This window comes from Myotis myotis, unplaced genomic scaffold (genome assembly GCF_014108235.1).
Source record: "Myotis myotis isolate mMyoMyo1 unplaced genomic scaffold, mMyoMyo1.p scaffold_m19_p_12, whole genome shotgun sequence".
Lineage (NCBI taxonomy): Eukaryota > Metazoa > Chordata > Mammalia > Chiroptera > Vespertilionidae > Myotis > Myotis myotis.
In genome coordinates this window covers 29,573,812-29,591,236 of record NW_023416316.1, presented here as the reverse complement: position 1 = coordinate 29,591,236, position 17,425 = coordinate 29,573,812, and the positions used below count along the sequence as shown (strand labels likewise).

The 17,425-nt window shown below is 46.9% G+C and overlaps 2 protein-coding genes and 1 long non-coding RNA gene across 6 annotated transcripts in view; 1 reads left to right on the top strand and 2 right to left on the bottom strand.

Annotated features, from left to right (window-relative positions):
* LOC118667408 (death-associated protein kinase 1) overlaps positions 1-5,269 on the top strand; it is a 158,133-nt gene extending 152,864 nt beyond the window's left edge. For 3 of the 4 annotated variants that reach the window (XM_036330626.1, XM_036330625.1, XM_036330627.1), the window contains exons 26-27: positions 2,733-3,961; positions 4,454-5,268. In XM_036330626.1, the coding sequence (XP_036186519.1) occupies positions 2,733-3,961; positions 4,454-4,487 (1,263 nt within the window). In that variant the 3' untranslated portion in view covers positions 4,488-5,268. Of the gene's footprint in view, positions 1-2,732 lie in introns of all 4 variants that reach the window. The other variant, XM_036330628.1, reaches the window with a different exon arrangement.
* Positions 5,270-9,530: 4,261 nt separating this feature from the next.
* Positions 9,531-13,408, bottom strand: LOC118667406 (cathepsin L1-like). Its single transcript, XM_036330623.1, has 4 exons — positions 13,029-13,408; positions 12,173-12,335; positions 10,937-11,054; positions 9,531-9,861 (listed from the first exon to the last, which is right to left on the bottom strand). Exons 1-4 carry the CDS (start codon positions 13,197-13,199, stop codon positions 9,762-9,764), a joined length of 552 nt encoding a protein of 183 aa, XP_036186516.1. The 5' UTR covers positions 13,200-13,408; the 3' UTR covers positions 9,531-9,761.
* A 252-nt stretch (positions 13,409-13,660) lies between these two features.
* LOC118667407 lies at positions 13,661-15,577 on the bottom strand. The gene is made up of 4 exons (XR_004971249.1): positions 15,424-15,577; positions 14,866-14,974; positions 13,799-13,921; positions 13,661-13,698 (listed from the first exon to the last, which is right to left on the bottom strand). It is a non-coding gene; the product is annotated as an uncharacterized LOC118667407 (long non-coding RNA).
* Positions 15,578-17,425: the final 1,848 nt, after the last annotated feature.

Genomic DNA, 17,425 nt, shown 5'->3' with positions numbered 1-17,425 from the left:
GAATTTTATTAGTTGGGAGTTTTCTGGTTACTGAATCAGGAAGAAGCAGAAAATATGAACAGACTGATTGCTAGAAACAACATTCAGTCTTGGAAGATTCTGTTTCTAGGAATTTATCCATTTCTTCTAGGTTGTCAGATTTGTCGGTGTATCATTGCTCATACTGTCCTCCTACAATCCCTTGTATTTCTGTGGTGTGGGTTGTCTCTTCTTTCCTTTTTGAATTAATTTAGGCCCTTTCTCTTACTTTCTTGATGAATCTGGCTAAAGGTTTATCTATTTTGTTTACCTGTTCAGAGAATCAGCTCTTAGTTTTATTGATCTTTTCTATTATTTTTTTAGTCTCTACTTCATTTATTTCACTTTGCTGGCTCTTTCATCTGCATCAATTAATCTGTTGATTCCCTTTGTTTTGTTTTGTTTTTTCATTTCAGTTACTGTGTTCTTTAGGTCTAATTGGTGTGTGTGTGTGATTTTAAGAATATGTTTATTAACGCTGGGACATGAAGAAGCAAGAAGGGATTCGCATAGAAGAAGCAACAAGAGACCCTAGGCGGGGCTGCTTTGTTCTCTAGGAACATTATGGGAAAGAAATGAGCCAAGGCAGGGCTGCTATTGGCTCAATGAAAAGTCAGAGAAAAGGGGGCCTTGGAGTCAGGTTCAGGGGACAAGCTGCTGGTCCCCATTGCTCCCCTGGTTGCAAGTTGCTAGGGACCCTTAGAGTTTAGGGAAGAAAGTCATGGACATGCTCCCAGGAGGGCACTGATTGTTTGTTTTTTCCTGTCAGTTGAAGTTCTCACTAAGTTCATCTAGTCTTTTCCCAAGTTCATTGAGCAGCCTTATAGCCAGTGTTTCAAACTCTTTATCTGGTAGGTTGCTTGTCTCCATTTCATTCAGTTCCTGGCTTTCATTTGGAACATATTTTTCTGTCTCCTCATTTTAGCTGTCTCTCTGCGTTTGTTTCTATGAATTAGGAGAAACAGCACAGCTGATGTGGCCCAGTGTTTGAGCATCAACCTATAAACCAGGAGGTCACAGTTCACTTCCTGGTCAGGGGACATGCCCAGGTTGTGGACTTGATCCCCAGTAGGGAGCATGCAGGAGGCAGCCAATCAATGATTCTCTCTCATCTTGGATGTTTCTATCTCTCTCTCCCTCTCTCTAAAATAAAAAAAACAAACAAGATTTTGACCTGTATTTCCTAAAGAGGACATTTTCCCACATAGCCACAGTCCTATCTAATAATAGAGAAACATGGTAATTAACCATACTTCCCTACCCTTCCCATTAGCTAATCAGCGAGATATGCAAATTAACTGCCAACCAAGATGGCGGCTGGCAGCCAGGCAGCTGAAGCGAACAGGAGGCTTGCTTGCTCCAGTGATGGAGGAAGCCAAGGTTCCCCGCCTGCCGCTGCTGGCCTCTGAGCTGCAGTCTAAGAAACAATGTTGCAATTATAGAAGCTAAACAATCCCCAGAAACCTGCTTTCAGCCGGCCAGCCTCAGAGCTGGAGATGAAACAGTGTTTCAATTATAGAATCCAAACAAACCCAGAGACCTGCTTTCAGCAGCCGAGGTCTCAGAGCTGGAGCGAGCCTCAGAGCTAAAGCTGGCTCTCAGCTCCAGTGACAGCCATGGAAGGTAAATAAATCCCAGAATAAAAAAAAACAACGAAAAAAAGGAGAGGTTGGGAGCTTCAGTCACCCACCAGCCTGAAAACGGCCCTCAGCCCCTCACCCAGACTGGCCAGGCACCCCAGTGGGGACCCCCACCCTGAAGGGGGTGCGACCAGATGCAAACAGCCATCATCCCCTCATCCAGGCTGGCCAGGCACCCAAGCGGGACCCCCACCCTGATCCGAGACACCCTTCAGGGCAAACCAGCCGGCCCCCACCCGTGCATCAGGCCTCTATCCTATTTAGTAACAAGGTAATATGCAAACTGACCCTAACAGCAGAATGACTGGTCACTATGACACACACTGACCACAAGGGGGCAGACGCTCAATGCAGGAGCTGTCCTCTGGTGGTCAGGGAGCTCTCACATGGGAGGAGCTCTGCTCAGCCACAAGCCAGGCTGATGGCTGCCAGTACAGCGGTGGTGGTGGGAGCCTCTCCAGGCTCCTCAGCAGCGCTAAGGATGTCCAACTGCAGTTTAGGCCTGCTCCCCGCTGGCAAATGGACATCCCCCAAGGGCTGCCGGGCTGCCAGAGGGATGTCTGATTGCCATCTTAGGCCCAATCCCCCAGGGAGCAGGCCTAAGCCAGCAGGTGGTCATCCCCTGAGGGGTCCCAGACTACGAGAGGGCACAGGCCGGGCTGAGGGACCCTCCCTCCCCCCGAATGCACAAATTTTTGTGCACTGGGCCTCTAGTATAATTAATAATCCCATTCTGGACGCATGTGCCAATAATTTCTTTTATAGCTGGTTTTACTTATTTATGTATTTATTTTGGAACAGAATCTAGTCAAAAATCACTCATTCCATAGCTGCCATCTCTCACATTTTGTTTTGTTTTTTTAAGAGTCCATGGTCTTTTCAAAATTTCTCTTCTCAAGCTGGCTTTTGGCTTAGTAATTGATATTTGAGAGCCAGCCATACGAATGATGGAGGAGTCATTCCTTGCAACATCTGCTCAGATTCTGTCACTGCTCGGGCCTGTTTGTTCTCAGAGCAGCTGGTGCCTGTTCATGTAGGTTCCTCTGTGTGACTTGTCGTTGTCTCCTCTGGCAGATCAACATCATGCAGAGTGAAACGGTCCAGGACGTGCTGCTCCTGGACCCCCGCTGGCTCTGCACCAACGTCCTGGGGAAGCTGCTCTCCGTGGAGACCCCGCGGGCCCTGCACCATTACCGGGGCCGCTACACCATGGAGGACATCCAGCGCCTGGTGCCCGACAGTGACGTGGAGGAGCTGCTGCAGATCCTCGATGCCATGGACATCTGTGCCCGGGACCTGAGCAGTGGGACCATGGTGGACATCCCCGCCCTGATCAAGACGGACAACCTGCACCGCTCCTGGACGGACGAGGAGGACGAGGTGATGGTCTACGGCGGCGTCCGCATCGTCCCCGTGGAGCACCTCGCCCCCTTCCCGTGCGGCATCTTTCACAAGGTCCAGGTGAACCTGTGCCGGTGGATCCACCAACAGAGCGCCGAGGGAGACGCAGACATTCGCCTGTGGGTGAGCGGCTGCAAGATCGCCAACCGCGGGGCTGAGCTCCTGGTGCTCCTGGTCAACCACGGCCAGGGCATCGAGGTCCAGGTGCGCGGGCTGGAGACGGAAAAGGTCAAGTGCTGCCTCCTGCTGGACTCGGTGTGCAGCACCATCGAGAATGTCATGGCCACCACGCTGCCAGGGCTGCTGACGGTGAAGCATTACCTGAGCCCCCAGCAGCTGAGGGAGCACCACGAGCCCGTCATGATCTACCAGCCCCGGGACTTCTTCCGGGCGCAGACCCTGAGGGAGACCTCGCTGACCAACACCATGGGTGGGTACAAGGAAAGCTTCAGCAGCATCATGTGCTTCGGCTGTCACGACATCTACGCACAGGCCAGCCTGGGGATGGACATCCACGCGTCAGATCTGAACCTCCTGACGCGGAGGAAACTTAGTCGCCTGCTGGACCCGCCCGATCCCATGGGGAAGGACTGGTGCCTTCTCGCCATGAACTTGGGCCTCCCTGACCTCGTGGCCAAGTATAACACCAACAACGGGGCTCCCAAGGAGTTCCTCCCGAGCCCAGTCCACGCCCTGCTCCGGGAGTGGACCTCCTACCCCGAGAGCACGGTTGGCACCCTCATGTCCAAACTGCGGGAGCTGGGGCGCCGAGACGCGGCAGACTTCCTACTGAAGGCGTCCTCTGTGTTCAAAATCCACCTTGATGGCAACGGCCAGGAGGCCTACGCCTCGAGCTGCAACAGTGGCACATCTTATAATTCCATTAGCTCGGTCGTGTCCAGGTGAGGGCAGCTTTGGCTTGGGCAGGGTGTCTTCAAACTGCAAAAGCAAGGGGGATGCAGCCATCTTTCCCACCAGAGATTCCAGATGCTCCCCTTCCTATGCCCCCCTCCCTCCCGAAGGGCACCCCCCTCCCTCCCGCTGCACCCAGTTCTCTGCTACTCCCTCCCTCCCTCCTTCCTTCCCCCCTTCCTCTCACACATTCCATTGTGAGTGAACGGTCTGTTCTAGTTTAAGAGCTAATCATACCCGTTCGTTTGGCCATTTGAGAAGCTAGTGTCCCTCCTCTCCCTGTTCTGGACTCCATCTCTCAGCCTCTAGTACCTTGCTTCTGACTGATAATTTTACTGGAATCCCTAACTTTTCAATGGAAAAATTTTTAACGATTATATTGATTGTCCTTTAAATAAAACGCACATTTATCCAAAATGTGCATTTCATACTCTTCTATGTTACATTATCATGTCCTCAGCTTATCTTTTTTATATTTATAGGAAAACCCCTCATGTATGGACTCCCACTGTATGATTTATAAATAGACAATATGTGAGTGCCTTTTGCAGACGAGGGTGTGTTGAAATCATCACGTCAGCCAGGAGCTGTCCCGAAGGAAACGCTCCCCTCTGCTCCTTGCTGTATGCTGATCATCGCCAGAGGTGCTTCACCCTCCGATTTGCGTTGGGTTTTTCCCCCGGCAATTTTTGTGTTTTATTTGGCAAGGCAAGGGGAAAAAGGAATCCTCCTCTAGAGTGATTTCATGGCCAGTGTTGTTGCTACGATGACATGTATTCGTTAGCTTTTGTTTAAACGTCAATGTGAACGTCCCCGTGGAATCGACAAACTGTGGCGCTTTATCATTCCCTCTCATCTCAGGTAGAAGGCTGACAGTTGTAGGGCTACGAAGATCTGTGTGAGAACTCAAAACCCCCGACTCACAGTTTGTGGCAGTCCGTTGTCATTTGTGCATAGCAGATGGTTTTCCACATTGAGATCCTGGTTTGATAACTTCCTGTACTTGAAATCTACAAAAGAAAATAAAGGAAGCAAGTTTCCTTGCAGTGACTTTAAATTGTGATAGAGTTTTAAATCCATATGGGGGAACATGTCCTAATTCTTCTGTCCTGAGAAGCATGTAATTTTAATATTATATCATGTGTGTGTGTATATATATATATATGCAGTATGTATATACATATATATTAATACAAGTATTTTTACTTAATCTATGAGATAGTAAAGAAGGTCATTTGTTTTTCTTTTTCTTGTTTTTTTTTCCCCTTTTTTTTTAAATAAACTATTGCTTGTTGCATTAGTTTGTCTTTAGTTGGTCTTTAATTCAAAAGGAATTCTTTTCCTTTGCTTTGTTTTTACTTACCTATGCCGCATGTGGTGGGACAGACGAATCTATAATCCAGAAAGTCATGAAACCTAAACTCCCAGGTCTGGAAAACAACCCAGCTTAATAATGACTACAATTAGGAATGGTGCGGGGAAGAACAAGAGCCCAGCTGATTTTCACATTTGTCCTCACGTTAAAGCAGTGGTTCTCACCCTTGGCTGCACATCAGAACCACCTGGGAATCTTTTTAAAATCCTGATTTCTGGGCCTCAGCCTCCGGAAATTCTGTTTCTTTGTTATGGGGTGGGGCCACAACATTAGTAACAAAGAAACAGAATTTCCGGAGGATGAGGCCCAGAAATCAGGATTTTAAAAAGATTCCCAGGTGATTCTGATGTGCAGCCAAGGTTGAGAACCACTGCTTTAAAGGAAAGAGACTCCTTCCATTTTCCCTTGGGTGAACCAAAAAAACAACACACACAAGTGGAATCATTTAGACTCAGCAATGGGGGGACAACGGAAGCTTTCCGTTTCTATACAAACGAGAGGGGACGGTGCCCTGCAGGAGCAAGAGGAAACCTGCTGGAAAAGATAACTTCCTGCCCTTCTTTAAATCTGGACCAACTAGAAACTCGGGTTCTGACCTGCATAGCAGCTGAGACACAGAAGCTCTACATGACCAAAGCCTGTATTTAGTAAAATCTCATGACTGCTTTAAAAAAAATGGGCAAAGAAAAAATATTGGAAGGAGGAAGATTAAACCGGTAACAATGGCCCTGGTTGGTTTGGTTCAGTGGATAGAGTGCCAGCCCTCAGATTAAAGGGTCCTGGGCTCAATTCCAGTCAAGGGCCCATACCTCAGTTGCAGGCTCGATCCCAATTCTGGGCCACTCGATGCGTGTCTCTCACATCAATGTTTCTCTCCATCTCTCCTGCTCTCTCTGTAAGTAAATAAATAATAAAAAGGTAACAGTGACTGCCCAAATTATTCACAATAAACATGATTTACTTTTTAAAAAAACATGATTTACTTTTATAATATAAAAAGAATTAATGAAATTAAAATAAAACCTACACATAGGCATGCTTAGGAAAGATAACACAAATCGAAACTGTGGTTGCCTTAGGAGACTGGGACCACTTTTCTTGTGTCGACTCCCTCCTAATGCCAACTCCATTCTTTTCTACTTCAAGAGCACTTTACACCCCAGGGATATAGTATCAGGCAGCCAGGACCCAGAGGCAAGAGGTTTGCCTCTGGCAGCATCAGTATGTAAAATCCAAGGAGCCCTGGCCAGTGTGGCTCAGTGGGTTGGAGCAGCAACCTGTACAGCTAAAATCCCAGAGGATTCTGACCGGTCCAGCGTGGTTCACTGGGCCATCCACCTGCAAAACATGGTGGTTGAATGAGATTGAGTTATAGGACTGGGCTGGCCCAGGGACCCTGGGTGAACAGGAGAAAGGGGCAGGGGGGAAATGCTGAGCAAATAATGGCAAAGTACTGTACTGTACCAGTCTTTTTTTAAAAAAATTTGAGAGGAAGGGAAAGAGTGAAACATTGGTTTGTTCCACTTATTTATGCATCATTGGTTGATTCTCCTATGTGCCCTGGCCAGGATCGAACTCACAACCTTGGGGTATTAGGATGATGTTCTAACCAACTGAGCAACCAGGCCAGGGGTGGCTCACATAAATTTTTATAAAAATTATCTACAGGTTTGGACATCTCCTATCTGCCCTGCATTTGTTATTTCTTCAGCCTTACAAATCCCCCAGTGGACTTTGCTCCCTGAGAGAACAACAGCATCCGCTCTGAGAACATCTAGAAGGTTTTCTCCATTCTGGTCAGAAACAGGACACCAGGGAGAGTCTCAAGAACAAGGACCCGTGGGCTATAAGAAAGGGCAGTGTTCGCCTCCTAACAGTCCTTTTCGACAAGCCTGGTCCTCCCTAAGGGGTTACCCTGACACAGAAGTTTTCGGGTTCAACCCAAGAAGGCCGCTTTGAACCAAGGGAGCCTAGAGAACGAAGAGCCTCCCCGTGAGACCCACGGCGTCTTGTGCTGGGTGCCGCTGGGGTGGCTCGTTTGCTCCAAAGAATCTTCTGTCACTGAGCCCCACGCCCCAGGTCTAAGCACCGGCTGAAGGGCGCGGTTACACCCGGGAGACTTACTGAGTTTAATTTTATCAAGAATCTACTTCCAGATTCTCCCAAGTTTGGAAAATTGGCCCCAAGGAAGATGAATGGAGCTGTTCCTTCTGAGAGCAAGGGTTGAGCCACAGATAAAATCACTTCGAGGGAACCCATAGGCCACTTGATGTGTGGCTGGTTCAGTTTAGCTCAAGGACTCGTGGGCATAATTTTCATACCCAATGAGATTTGTAAGAATTCCAGATCACAGATCCAAAGAGATCTCTTTGTGTTCTCTCTCCCTCTCTCATACACGCAAGCATGCATGCAGTATCCCCTCCCACCCCAGCAACAATGGTTCCCCGACCTTAACCACAGCAGGAGAGACCGGCCTCCCTATAAGAAGTGACATCATGAGCTGTCAGAGAAGCTGACCTTGAGCTAAAAACACTGGCCAGGCTCATACACGGGGGCTGAAACCTCATTAAATCTGGAAAACTAATGGCCTTAGACAAAGTATAGTGGGGCCTTGACTTACGAGTTTAATTCGTTCCGTGACAGAGCTCATAACACAAATTACTCGTATGTCAAATCAATTTTCACCATTATAATGACACATGATGCTGGGCTGATGTTCTGGCGTTCACTGTGACATTCGCTGCGCCAACTAGCGGTGGGGTATCTGAAGCTGGCTCTTAACCCGAATTTTAGCTCACAACTCAAAGCAAAAAATCGGCTGAGAGACGGCTCATATCTCAAAAAACTCGTTAGTCGGGACACTTGTAAATCAAGGCCCCACTGTACAACCCTTCTTATATATATCCTCAAATTGATCCAAAATGACAGTGGAAGATGGAAAACATTGTGCATGAAAATGTTCTTACTCCGACAGAGTTAAGTATCATTAAAAGATAAATACCATATTATCTCACTCTTATGTGGCATCCAATGGACAGATTAAACGGACACAAAACAGAACCGGAGGGAAGGGGTGGGAGTAGGGAACTGGCCAACGGACGCAGACAACAGAATGGTGAAGGCCAGGGGAGGCGGGGGCTGGGTGGTGGTGGGCAAAGAGGGGTAGGATGGGGGACATCTGCAATACTGCCAAAACAATAAATAAATAAGCACGATGCATGCCTCACAAGCCAGACAATTCATGAACTGCCAGCTGACAAGCACTCTTGGCAATCCACCAGGTCCGGTCCTCCTTTGCCTGCAAGTAGCCAGAGGGTCTTCACTAGCAGGTGGGGAAGATGCAGCAAAAACTGTGACATTCATCCTGTAACGCAGCTGGGTTATAATTATCTTGGGTCAAATAATCGTGATTTCTAAGGCCCCTTTTTAATCTAGCAATCCTACATGTGTGTGCTCAACTTCTCTAAAATGTGAATTTTTTCCTTATGAAAATAATTGCCCTTGCCCTGGCTGTTATGTCTAAGTGGTTAGAGCATCTCCCCGAGGACTGGAGGGTCATGGGTTCAATTCCCAGTCAGGTGCACATACTTGGGTTGCAGGTTGACCTTGGCCCCCAAAGGGCATGCACGGGAGGCAACCAATTCATTTCTCTCACACTGATGTTTTTCTCTCTCCTTCCCTCCCACCCCTCCTCTCTAAAAATCAAGCAGAAAAATATCCTCAGATGGATTAACAAAAAACACAAAATTGACCTTTGTCCTTACATATAGTTTGTCAAATTTTGCTCCATTCAAGGGTTGGGTCAGACACAGCCAAGAGACAACTGACATAAGATCTGCATATTTAGTATTTATAACTAGAGGACCCAGCAGGCCACCCAGCCATTGTCCTAATGGACCACAGGCACCTTCAGCTGTCTTTAGGGTCCAATTACATTTTTGTCTTTTGCAAGTAAATGTATTAAGAGCGAAAGGAACCCCACCTCTACATATAAAATAAAGTTTTAGCCCTGGCTGGGTGGCTCAACTGGTGGAGCATTGTCCCGTACACCAAAAGGTTTCAGGTTCAATCCCCAGTCGCAGCACGTACCAGAGGCAACTGATGCATGTTTCTCTCCCACACTGATGTTTCTTTCTCTCTCTACCCGTTCCTCTCTCTCTAAAATCAATAAACATATCCTTGGGTGAGAACTAAAAATAATAATAAAGTTTTATTTTGAAAGGTAAAAATTTATACATCCTTATAAAAGAAGTGCTAACATTTTAACAAATATAAAACACCACAGAATGCAAATCATTTTGGAGCTTCAAGATTCAAGTGTTGTATCCCAGTAAGTAAAATGTGCTCAGTTTTAAGATAAAAATTCCTCCTCTGGATCTCCTGTTCTCCATCAAGGCTTTCTTTATCACATCATCTCACACAGTAGGATAGCTGGCCGCGGTGGCGATTCCACAGTGGTTGTTCCGGTCCTTGGCCATCTTTATGTAGCCATTCTGGCCCCAACCTTCACCCCAGCTGTAAAAGAGAGGGTTTTCCATTTTATACAAATAATCAAACACATTTACTTTTATGAACAACTACACCTGCTACTGAAGCAGTGCACCAGAGAGGCCCAAACAGATTCAGGAAGAATCGGGAGAGGCGGTTCTAGTTCTTGGCTGAGCTCTAAGCCTGCACAGAACTTCTCTCCCCAAACCTTTCACAGAGCTGCAAAATTAGAGAAAAAAAGGAAACTGGTGGGGTCAGATGTGTTTCGAATTAAGAAAATTTTCAAATTTAGAAAAATTTAGAAAATTTTCAAATTTTGATAGTTTCAAAAACTATCAATTCTCCGAGCTGAGGGAGAATCTTCACGTTATAATCACATTCGTATGCTGTGTTCCGTAAGTGGGATAAAGACTTCTGGAACTTTGGTAGAGGTCTTCATCCCACGTAAGGGACACACAGGCATACGAACGTGTGATCATGTCATTAAGTTTCGGCCCTCATCGATTTTGCTCAGTGGTTAAGAGCATCACCCCAGGAGTTCCATCCTGGTCAAGGGCACGTACCTCGGTTGCAGGCAGGTGTGGGAGGCAACCAATCATTGTGTCTCTCACATATCAATATTTTGTTCTTTGTCTCTCCCCCTCCCGTACACTCTCTCTAAAAAAATCAATGCAGCCCTAGCCGGTTTGGCTCAGTGGATAGAGTGTCATCCTGCAGACTGAAGGGTTCCGGGTTCGATTCCAGTCAAGGGCACATGCCTGGGTTGCAGGCTCAATCCCAGTAGGGGGCATGCAGGAGGCAGCCGATCAACCATTCTCTTTCATCACTGAATGATTCCCTTTCATCTATCTCTCTCCGCCTCTCCCTTCCTCTCAGAAATCAATAAAAATATATTTTAAAAATAAATTTAAAAATCAATGCAAAAAAAAAAAATCCTGCAGTGAGGATTAACAAAAAAATAAAATAAACAGCACTATAGAAAAAAAAAAAAAAAGACTTCTGGAATTTCAGAAGTGTGCTCAAGAGTTTGAAGACCTGTATCCAAATACTGATTCCAAAAACGTCTCCCTTTTCAAATGTAAGTATTTTTAGCAGTTTATACCTGTTCTTGACAATCCAATATGTATTGTTACTTGATTCTTCTCCTTCAAAGCCATAGCCAACCACCAGAACGCCATGATCTAGATGCACGCTGCTGCAGCGCCGCTCATAATAAACGCCTGGGAAAGTGACACTCGATATTGGGATGGGGACCTCCAAGAGCAGGTGACAGTAACCCCGCAGATCAAAAACAGTAAGGAAGCATCTCAAAATCCAGCTAAGTGACAAAACCAAGTAAGATTTGAAAACAAGATTTTTTTTTAATTCTATGCTAGGGACTCAGGCCCTCATCTAATACTAGCAGGAATCTGAACTGGCATAATCTCTTTTGTAAACAATGGGTCAGTCAGGAGGCATAAAGACACTTCTGGAAGCCTTGTCATTCTACTTTTAGGATGTCAGTCTTGGGAAATAGCACAGAACACAAAATTACTTGAGTCAAAGGACCTCTATAGTTTTAATTACAACAGTAAAATTCTTTGGAAAATTTTAAAGGCCTAACAATTGCAAAAAGGTAAAGTATATTAAGCTATACCAGTGATGGCGAACCTATGACACGCATGTCAGAGGTGACACGTGAACTCATTTTTTTGGTTGATTTTTCTTTGCTAAATGGCATTTAAATATATAAAATAACTATCAAAAATATAAATCTTTGTTTTACTATGGTTGCAAATATCAAAAAATTTCTATATGTGAGACGGCACCAGAGTTAAGTTAGGGTTTTTCAAAATGCTGACACGCCGAGCTCAAAAGATTCGCCATCACTGAGCTATACCAATCAAATTATGTAGCCATTTAAATATATTTACAAAGTGCTTTGCCCGAACAGGTTTGGCTCAGTGGATAGAGCGTCAGCCTGTGGACTCAAGGGTCCCAGGTTCGATTCCGGTCAAGGGCATGTATCCTGGTTGCGGGCACATCCCCAGTGGGGAGTGTGCAGGAGGCAGCTGATTGATGTTTCTCTCTCATCGATGTTTCTAACTCTCTATCCCTCTCTCTTCCTCTCTGTAAAAAATCAATAAAATGTATTTTTAATAAACAAAGTGCTTAAAATCATGAGGATATAGCTCAAGTAATGTCAAATGGAAGCACCTGGGAAAGATATTGTGTGTGCACAATGAACAATGATAAATCCACACACCCAGAAAGTATGCAAACCAAAGAGTGAATCTTGCTTTAGGTCATGGTGGTTTTCCAGTTCTTCTGCCTAAATTTCTACACAGACAATGCTTACCATCTTCATAGAACTGGAAGCTAAGATGGCTTGCATCTATAGCCACCGAGATGGGCCCCACGGTTGCCACTGCCTTCATGAGGGCACTCTCCTGCCCAGGGACGTCCACGAAGCCGGTGTCATTGGCAACAGAGTCCTCGGGCCTGTATCTGCAGGGTCCAACCTTTAAAGGTCAAGGGGAAGAGATCTGGTTACTAATCCACCTCCCAGGAAGCATGAGTTTCAGGCAGGAGGTAGCTTCATGATTTCCAGGTTAAGTCTGTGAAATGCTACTGGCTGTTTTGAAAATGAAAAACTAGCTGGTGTCTATTCATTGAGACGCTTTCGGTCTATCTCTCCATAAGAAGTGTTTCACTATGAAGAAAAAGTGCTGTATTTAGAATGGTATGTATGTCTCCATGTAACACAGAAATAAGAACTGTGAACATCCCAAACAGAACTGTTCAAGGCTGATATATTTTGATGGAAGTTCTGATGGTTTACATATATATATACTCTATAATCTAAAATATGAATTCTAAAAATAATTTTTTAAATATGAATTCTAAATATGGCATCTGTTTTCTCTAAGGTGTTCAACTTTCTTTTTAATATATTTTTATTGATTAAGATATTACATATGTGTCCTTGTCCCCACGTTACCCTCTACGCCCCCCCCCCCCCCGCTCATGCCCTCACCCCCCCCACCCCCGCCCCCGTTGTCCGTGTCCATTGGTTAGGCCTATATGCCTGCATGTATGTCCTTTGGTTGATCTTTCCCCCTAACCCCACCCTCCCCTACCCTCCCTCCAAAGCCCGACAGTCCAATCAATGCCTCTCCGTCTCTGGATCAGTCCTTGGTAAGAACTTTGCTTACCTTTGCTTGATATGGATAGGACTCCTCTGAGTCCAGGCCGCCATTGGACTTCACATACTGGAAAGCATTATCCATGAGGCCACCATTGCAGCCCTTATTGCCTTGAGCCTGAGAGCAGTCCACAAGGTTCTGCTCACTCAGTGAGATAAGTCTGCCAGTTTTCCGGAACATCTGTCCCTCAAGGGCACCAGTTGCACTAAATGCCCAACAAGAACCACGGTGACCCTAAGCTCTCAGTCTACAGAATAGCAAGATTTTGACAACTTTGCCAACAATGTGTAAACTCTTAAAATTAGTGAAACACACATTGCCCCACAGTCTACCACAGCCACGACGCCAGCTCCTTTGTGGCTTTAACTCTTGGAGAGAGACCTGCTGAGTACTGTCATACCTGGTGCTTCACGGGAGTTCCACAGCCTTTTTTTTTTTTTTTAATTCTTTATTAGTTAAGGTATTACAAATGTGTCTTTATCCCCCCAAATAACCCCCAATCTCCCCCCCCCCCCCCGCCCACTCATGCTCTCATCCCCCTGTTATCCATGTCCACATAGCCTTCTTTTAATCAATCCACTCTTGGCGGGATTTCGGCAACGTAAGGTTTCCGGAACACTCTCCTTTTCTTGCACTTCTACTTTTTACCGCAGTTCATCCGTGTGAATTCTTCCTGGGTCTTCAAGGAAAAAGTAGAATGTTGTCAAGCATGGGATTATTTCGGCATAGTACCGAATGAGGAGAGGAAGCACAAGGTAAGCCTCCCAAGCCACACTCACCATGTCACTAAAAGCATTCATTCCCAAGGTGTAGCTCGTTCTCCCTAGCTTGTATTCCTCGTTGTGCAGGTCAACCATTTTCTTATTCTTCTCCCACACTGTTCTCCTCCATCCTTCTTCATTCTAGAGGCAAACATAGAACCAACCTATCCTTTTGATTCCTATTGAAAACCAAGTCACCTTCACCAAGAGGATTTGCAGAAGAGAAACCATGGCCAGGAAAGGTTTCTACTTGTTCTCCAGCACGCATACACCAGGGAGGTTTGCCCATATTGTGCTCAGTAACAGGTGTCATGCAGTCATTGCCTTGGGAAGAGCCAGCTTCAAGAGCAGTGGTTCTCAACCTTCTGGCCCTTTAAATACAGTTCCTCATGTTGTGACCCAAGCATAAAATTATTTCCATTGCTACTTCATAACTGTAATGTTGCTGTTATGAATCGTAATGTAAATATCTGATATGCAGGATGGTCTTGGGCGACCTCTGTGAAAGGGTCATTCGACTGCCAAAGGGTTCGCGACCCGCAGGTTGAGAACCGCTGCTCAAGAGGCTACTGTCTGCCCTAGCTGGTTTGGCTCAGTGGATAGAGCATAGACCTGGGGACTGAAGGGTCCCAGGTTCAATTCCAGTCAAGGGGTTCATATTCCCAGGTTGCGGGCTCCATCCCCCGTAGGGGGCATGCAGGAGGCAGCCAATCAACGGTTCTCTCTCATCATTGATATTTCTCTGTCTCACTTTCCTCTCTGAAATTAACAAAAAATATTTTTTCCTAAATATATTTTTATTGATGTTTTTACAGAGAGGAAGGGAGAGGGATAGAGTTAGGAAGATTAATGAGAGAAAATCGATCAGCTGCCTCCTGCACGCCCCCTACTGGGGATCGAGCCTGCAACCAAGGTGCATGCCCTCGACCAGAATAGAACCCAGGACGCTCTATCCACTGAGCCAAACCAGTCAGGGCAATAAAAATATTAAAAAAAAAAAAAAAAAGCTACTTTCTGCTATAAACTCCAAAAAGTCTGGACCATTCTCTGAGGGGTCCCTCTGGGTAATTTCAGATGTTACCAACCGGGCCATATACTTTTCCATGTGTTGCCTTCCACAGCTGCCATTCTGCATCTAAACTTGCATCATGTTTTGGAGCAGATGAAGCTCCTCCTGGATTCATGCTTCAAAACCTAGGGAGGGAAAGAAAGCAGTATCTGATTACACCAATCCCCCTAGAAAGCCATCCTACCTTCCTGAGAAGTTGCAGCACCGGGGGTAAAAAATGAATGTATCCTCCCAAGTATGTATCCCTCCCAAGGGCCGTGGAGGGAGGCTAAGCCTGTGGGTGGAGAAAAACAGCCCAGAGACCCCACTCCCGCACCGGCGCGGGGACAGACTCTCCCGACGCTCAGAGCACCGCTGGGGCCGGGCCTGGAGGCGGGGGGGACGGCCCGCTTCCCGCTCCACACAAGCCCACCCACCGCGGCCACGAGCGCAGGGAGCCCAGCAGCCGGAGGTCAGGCTGCCTTGCCCGCCATGCCAGGACCCGGGACGGTGCCTCCTGGAACTCCCGAACCCTCCACCGCAAGGCTGGTTCCCGGGGTGGCCCAGCCGCGTCGGCCCGGCCCGCGACGCTCACCTTCGGGGCGCAGCCGAGCAGGTGCAGTCAGCACGTAGAGACCCAAAAGCTCCCAGCGCTGTGACTCCGCGGCAGCGGATTTAAAGCCTGGGGATTGGACCCGAGCGGCCCGCCCCACATGGCCTCCGGCGCCTCGATTGGCTGATGGGGCCTGTGGGCGGGGCCTGCGAGCGTGGAATTCCCGGCACCTGATTAGGTTCGCACCGAATCGCCCCAGGCAGACCCGGGGGATTGAGGTGTGGAGCAGTGGTTCTCAACCTTGGCTGCACATCAGAATCACCTGGGAATCTCTTTAAAATCCTGATTTCTGGGCCTCATCCACCGGAAATTCTGTTTCTTTGTTATGGGGTGGGGCCACAACATTAGTAACAAAGAAACAGAATTTCCGGAGGATGAGGCCCAGAAATCAGGATTTTAAAAAGATTCCCAGGTGATTCTAATGTGCAGCCAAGGTTGAGAACCACTGGTGTGGAGGGAGGCGAGAGGGGGGCCCAGGGGCTGTGCTGGGGAGCTCAGCGCCTCCCTGGGAGCCGGGTCACCCATCACCCCGAATTCATGAGCTCAGCACGTTGTTCACGGAAGAAGCGTGTGGGGAGCTCCAGGTGCTTTTTTCAGCGTCCCTTGCCTGTCCTGACATCTCCCCGAGGGCTGAGGACCGGACGATCTGGCGAGTGATTCCCGCTGATCACACAGTGAAGGCCGGCAGGGTGCCAGAGTGCAGAGCCCACAGGCAGATGCGTTATCAGGGTGTCAGGAGGGTGCAGCTGGGCTGATGAACAGTCTGGAGTGGTAGGCAACACCCAAATCACTGGCCTCAAGGGCGGGCGCGGGCGGGTTCTCCTGTGAAGGCCTGGCTTCTTGTAAGGCTCCTTTCCTGCCTTCCCGTCAGGAGTCTTCTTCCCTCCCAAGCCTTTCTCAAATCCGACAGAAAGGAGTTATTGACCGAAGAGTTTCATTATCAGAAGGAAGAGGAAAGGCTGAAAGACGACGCTACTTTTACCTCCTCCTTCTGGGTTACGGACTGTCTTCCTCAACGTGCTCTTCCTGAGATTTCGTTTAAGAAATTTCCTTAAATGACATTTACTTCAGTGATTTTTACTTTAACCTGTAGTTAGTGTCAGGATTTAAATGAATCTGTGAAAACATGTTAAGTAAAGAAAGTATATTAAATAGTAATGTACATAATTAAGAAATACTGTACGCTTTCCTTTTTTATTACATAAACAAACTCATTGTTGAAAATATCTTTTTTTAAATATATTTCTTGCCGAAACCGGTTTGGCTCAGTGGATAGAGCCTCGGCCTGCGGACTGAAAGGTCCCCCGGTTCGATTCCGGTCAAGGGCATGTACCTGGGTTGCAGGCACATCCCCAGTAGGGGGTGTGCAGGAGGCAGCTGATCCATGTTTCTCTCTCATCGATGTTTCTAACTCTCTATCTCTCTCCCTTCCTCTCTGTAAAAAATCAATAAAATATATTTAAATATATATATATTTCTTTATTGATTTCAGAGAGGAAGGGAGAGGAAGAGAGAGATAGAAACATCAATGATGAGAGAGAATCATTGATCAGCTGCCTCCTGCACGCCCCCCACTGGGGATGGAGCCCACAACCTAGGCATGTGGCCTTGGCCAGAATAGAACCTGGGACCCTTCAGTCAGCAGGCTGATGCTCTATCCACTGAGTTAAACTGGCGAGGGCTGAAAATGCCTTTTTAAAAATATACATCTTTGCCCTTGCCGGTTTGCCCTCAGACTGAAGGGTCCCAGGTTGGATTCCAGTCAAGAGCATGTACCTCAGTTGCAGGCTTGATCCCCAGTCCTCACCCAGGGCACATATGGGGGGCACCCAATTGATGTGTCTCTCTCACATCAGTGTTTCTCTCTCTGTCTCTCCCCCTCCCTTCCACTCTCTAAAAATCAATGGAAAAATATCCCAGGAGAGGATTAACAACAACAAATATATATATATATATATATATATATATATATATATATATATAT